The sequence below is a fragment of the Diceros bicornis genome, chromosome X, assembly GCF_020826845.1.
Source record: "Diceros bicornis minor isolate mBicDic1 chromosome X, mDicBic1.mat.cur, whole genome shotgun sequence".
NCBI lineage: Eukaryota > Metazoa > Chordata > Mammalia > Perissodactyla > Rhinocerotidae > Diceros > Diceros bicornis.
This window is the reverse complement of record NC_080781.1, coordinates 98,849,177-98,854,092: the sequence shown is the minus strand read 5'-3', so window position 1 is coordinate 98,854,092 and position 4,916 is coordinate 98,849,177. Positions and strand designations below refer to the sequence as shown.

The 4,916-nt window shown below is 44.8% G+C and overlaps 1 protein-coding gene across 1 annotated transcript; it reads left to right on the top strand.

The window, feature by feature from the left end:
* Positions 1-358: 358 nt before the first annotated feature.
* On the top strand, positions 359-3,940 carry SERPINA7 (serpin family A member 7). The gene is made up of 4 exons (XM_058535278.1): positions 359-977; positions 2,046-2,319; positions 3,051-3,198; positions 3,737-3,940. The coding sequence occupies exons 1-4, from the start codon at positions 359-361 to the stop codon at positions 3,938-3,940; spliced, it is 1,245 nt and encodes a 414-aa protein (XP_058391261.1).
* The last annotated feature ends 976 nt before the right edge of the window (positions 3,941-4,916 follow it).

Sequence of the window (4,916 nt, the reverse complement as noted above, 5' to 3'; positions counted from 1 at the left end):
TCCTCCCTCTCCAAAAGGCTGCCTCTGGTTCAAATGAAGAGTAATTCAATTTCCATAAGTTTAATTTATTCATAGAGTTTTCATATGTTGATATTACATCTGAATGACAATCCATGCCATTATTTCTGTGGCCCCAGCAAGCCACCTCTCCTACTCCCTACCTCTATTAGATGTCATCGGTTTTTTATGGGAGAGAGGCCTCCACACAGCTCCTGGTGAGCACACCATTAAATATCTTCTATTGTTTTACTAATCATGATGGGCGATTATTATGTGTTTCTGGCTCAGAGTTTTCATCCAGCTAAGATCCCCCAATGGTTCTCTCACCTCATCTCTTATAGATTGCCTTCCTTCCAAAATGCCACTGTTCCTCTGTCTGGTTCTCTTGGTACTTGGGCTTCATTGTGCACCACCTAACAGCTCTGAAGGCAAAGTAACCACCTGCCATTCTTCCGAACAAAATGCCACTCTCTATGAGATGTCATCCATCAATGCTGACTTTGCATTCAACCTATACCGGAGGTTCACTGTGAAGACCCCGGATCAGAACATCTTCTTTTCCCCTGTGAGCATTTCGGCAGCTTTGGCCATGCTCTCCCTTGGGGCATGCTCCAGTACCCAAACACAAATCCTGGAAAGCTTGGGGTTCAACCTCACAGACACCCCGACAGCAGAGATCCAGCAGGGCTTCCAGCACCTGATCTGTTCACTGAATTTTCCAAAGAAGGAGCTAGAATTACAGATGGGAAATGCTCTCTTCATTGGGAAGCAGCTGAAACCACTGGCAAAATTCTTGGATGATGTCAAGAGCCTCTATGAGACTGAAGTCTTTTCTACCGACTTCTCCAATGTTTCTACAGCTCAGCAGGAGATCAATAGCCATGTGGAGAAGCAAACCAAAGGGGAAGTTGTGGGCATCATCCAAGACCTCAAACCGAACACCATCATGGTTCTAGTGAACTATATTCACTTTAAAGGTAAGGCTCTAAGATGTCCATTTCTAGTTCAGTGTTCCAACAATTTGGTGGGGCACTGAGGGGTGCTCATGGTCTCTTCTCACTGGCATCAGTAGGTGTCCCTCATACCATAGTGACCTGCTCCACTGGACACAGCTCTGTGTAGTTTTGGATCTTCTGGGAGGCACACGTAGCTCTGTAGATGAATCCAGGAAATTTCTAGGGATAGGGCACTTTCAAAGAGGTGAGTGACAATGGTATGAACATCCTGCTGATATCTGGCTAGAGAATCATAGTTTCCAAAAGATTTGGTGAGGTGGGACAAGCTTGCACTTGGCAGATAAACAGATTTGGGTTTAAATCCTACTGTGACTCTCACTCGCTGTGCATTCTTGGGCACGTTACATAAATACTTCTCTCATGTACTATGTACCCCCTTTGTACCAAGCACCATGCTAGGTGTGTGGTTTACACACGTTGTATCATCTAATCCTCACAAGTGCCCAGGTTCACACAGTTAATAAGTTTCAGAGCTGGTGTTCCTACCCAGGTTTGTCTGATTCTAAAGCTGGTGCTTGTAACAACAAGAATCATGTGACTCTTTTCTGAAGGTGCTGTGCCCAAATGATTTCTCCTGGTTCTACAGCACATGTCAGCCATGTTTGGTGGAGGAGTGAACAATTCTTGGCCACAAGCCACACACTTGTAGACGGATAAAACGGCAGAACAGATCCGTTGTCTCATTTCACCCTGTGTGTTGGATGTGCTTATACCTTTTTACGGAAGAGGAAACTGTGGCTCTGATGGGTTTAGTGTAAGTATAGTGGTTTTGAACACAGATGGAACATCTGTTGAACACGGAGTCCAACAGCCCCGGGTGTGACTTCTGGCTCTGCCATCGGCTAGCTGGGAGACCATGTAAAGTCACTTTCTCTCTCTGATCCTCAGTTACTCACTTGTAAAACTGGTTGACAGTAGGTACCTACTTCTGTGGCCGTCTTAATTACTAGATGAGATGACTGATGGAAAATTCACATTGGCACTAACACTGATTTAAAACAAACAACTCTCTTCTCTCTGTATTTTAAGCCCAGTGGGCAAATCCTTTTGCTCCATCCAAGACAGAAGAGGGTTCCAGCTTCTTAGTGGACAAGACTACAGCGGTGCAAGTGCCCATGATGCACCAGATGGAACAATACTATCACCTGGTGGATACGGAGCTGAACTGCACGGTGCTACAAATGGACTACAGCAAGAATTCTCTTGCACTCTTTGTCCTTCCCAATGAGGGCCAGATGGAGGGGGTGGAAGGGGCCATGTCATCTAAAACACTGAAGAAGTGGAACCGCTTACTGCAGAAGGGGTAAACATCTTAGATGATGTGAGAAGTAGAGGGTGGGCATAATGGTAGAGGTGAGACTGAATTCAGCAGAAACCCAGAGGCGAGAGAATCACCCTGAACTATTTAACAGCTGTGTGATGACCACTAAAGTACACTGAAAACATACTCTGTGTCAGCTGCTTTGCCAGGCACTTTACATACTTCATTTCCTCTAAGCACATCAACAAACCTGCAAAGGAGATGGTTTCATAGGCATTTTTCAAATGAGGAAGTCAGGGCTAGAAAGATAAAATGAAATCTCCAAAGTCAGCCAGCTAGTTAATTGATGCCTTTCCAGAGGCCAACTGGAACTTGAAGGATGGGTTGGATTTTGACATTAAGAGGTGGATGGGCAGCCATACTGGGCTAGGAGTGTTAGCTGGAAAACTATGAAATTCCCCAGGTGCTACCTGTTGACATTCATGCCACTGGCTCCCCAAACGTGGCCAACACCCAGAGATGTTACTTTTTGATTATAAGTGAGTCATATCTCCCTACTTCCAGTGCTGCAGTCCAGCATTGGCTGAACCAGAGAGCACTGCTTCCAGGATAACTTCTGATCTTTTGGAGCCATGTGTTGACCTGCATAGCAATGGTTGTCAATACCTACGGGAGGAGCAGAGTCCAATATAATACCGTGGTGACAGAGAGAGGGAGGGAATCATGAGCTTGGTGTGCTGATAGCCATGTGTTCCCACCCCCTTACCCCACAGGTGGATTGACTTGTTTGTTCCAAAGTTTTCCATTTCTGCCACATATGACCTTGGAGCCATCCTTCTGAAGATGGGCATCCAGGATGCCTTTGCTGACAATGCCGATTTTTCTAGACTCACAAAGGACAACGGTCTTAAACTTTCCATCGTAAGTTGATAGATTAGAGTCCTTGAATGTATGAACTGGAAGGGCCATTGAGATGTAGTTAATTCAACTCTCTCATTTTATCAATGAGGATTCTGAGGCCTAGAGAGGCAGAATGACTCATTCTAGGCCAGATTGACTCTAGAGTCATTCTCATTACCCCCAAACAAGACACTGTAACAGTTACTCCATCCCTGATGTTCATGCCCTAAAATGATTCTGGTAGAAGAACTTAATGATCAGAATTGATGCTAATGAGATACAGTTCTGGAGGGTGTGGCCAGGGCAGGGTAAAGCTTAAGAAGTGACTTCTAGAGGCAGAAAGCCATGGAGAAAGAGGTGGTTTCCTTACAGCTAGCCCTAAAATCAACAGAGATTCATTAATTACACTTAGCCAAGTAGCCATCGTATTTAAGCACAATCAACACAGTATGGTAAAGTGGTAACATTGTCTTTCCTTTTCCTTTCATGCTTCCAAACCGTTACAAAGACTTTTCCTGTTTCTTCAGGGGATCAGCAGTGTTTGTTCTCCCCCCAACAGGCTGCCCACAAGGCTGTGCTGCATATTGGTGAAAAGGGAACCGAAGCTGTAGCTGTCCCTGAAGTCAGATTCCTGGATCGGTCTGAGATAACTCTCTTTCATCCTATCATCCAATTTAATAGATCCTTTCTGTTGTTGATTTTGGAGAAAAGCACCAGGAGCATTCTCTTTCTAGGGAAAGTTGTGGACCCAACGGAAGTGTAGTTGGGAAAGAGGCCGTTGGCTAATTGCATGTGCTTATTGCAATGGGAAATAAATAAATAGTATAGCCTGATGAGATCGATGTGGGCTTGGACGTGCTTTTCTTTGTGCAGGGGTGGAGATTGGACTCCAGCCAAACTGCATTGGGTGTGAAAGGGGCCACTCCTGTGACCAAATATTCAGATAGTCAATGAGTGACTCGTTGCCCAAAGCACAGGAAGGCCCCATGTCAGTTCATTCCTCTTTGTCAGAACCCCCCTCCCCGCCCAGTTAGTTAGCTCCAAGGAATTTAACTGGGCTGGCAAATGCCCCCTCTTATGCCCTCTGGAGAATAGTTGAAATGTAGGTCAGGTCTTCATATCCCGTTATTCTAATAGTAAGATCAACAAATATAAAACAATGCAAATGCAGAGGATTATATGAGACTTCTCAGCCTCCTTTCTCCAACCCCATCAAAATGGTTCTCTGTGTTCTTGCCAGAACTGCCATTGGTTGGTTGTAAAAAGGTGCTTCCACTACAGGGCTGAGTCATAGACTGAGAGCTACTGCTAGGCATGTGGCTTTTGTAACGTAACAAGCATGGGACAAAAGAGCAAGAGAGACAGAGACAAACTTCCCTGTACAAGCCCATCCTTACCCCCCCTCCAAAAGTTTCCTTATTGCTAATTTATAAGCTGGGAGTGGAGAAGGAAAGTCATTCATTCATATCATATCTCATAGCCCTTCCTTTTCTGTATCCTAATCAGACTACTTTCCAAATGTTGCACCCCTGTCCCACTTGCTCAAATACAAATCTCCTAGTTAGTCTTTTTGTCTCTACTCTCACCAAAGTTTGATACCTCCTTAACCCCAGATCTTTCAACAACCTCCCTTTGACTGTGCATACCATCCTACCCCCACCCACTGAACTAGATTTCATCTCAGACAATACATATTCAAAGCCCCAGTATTAGAATTCAGTACACATATATAGCACAGT

Bases quoted from the DNA above. Each gene is read 5' to 3' on its own strand.
- SERPINA7 (XM_058535278.1), top strand. From the start codon at position 359: ATGCCACTGTTCCTCTGTCTGGTTCTCTTGGTACTTGGGCTTCATTGT. The intron at 978-2,045 runs GTAAGGCTCTAA...CTGTATTTTAAG, and splicing joins GAACTATATTCACTTTAAAG to CCCAGTGGGCAAATCCTTTT. The intron at 2,320-3,050 runs GTAAACATCTTA...CTTACCCCACAG, and splicing joins AACCGCTTACTGCAGAAGGG to GTGGATTGACTTGTTTGTTC.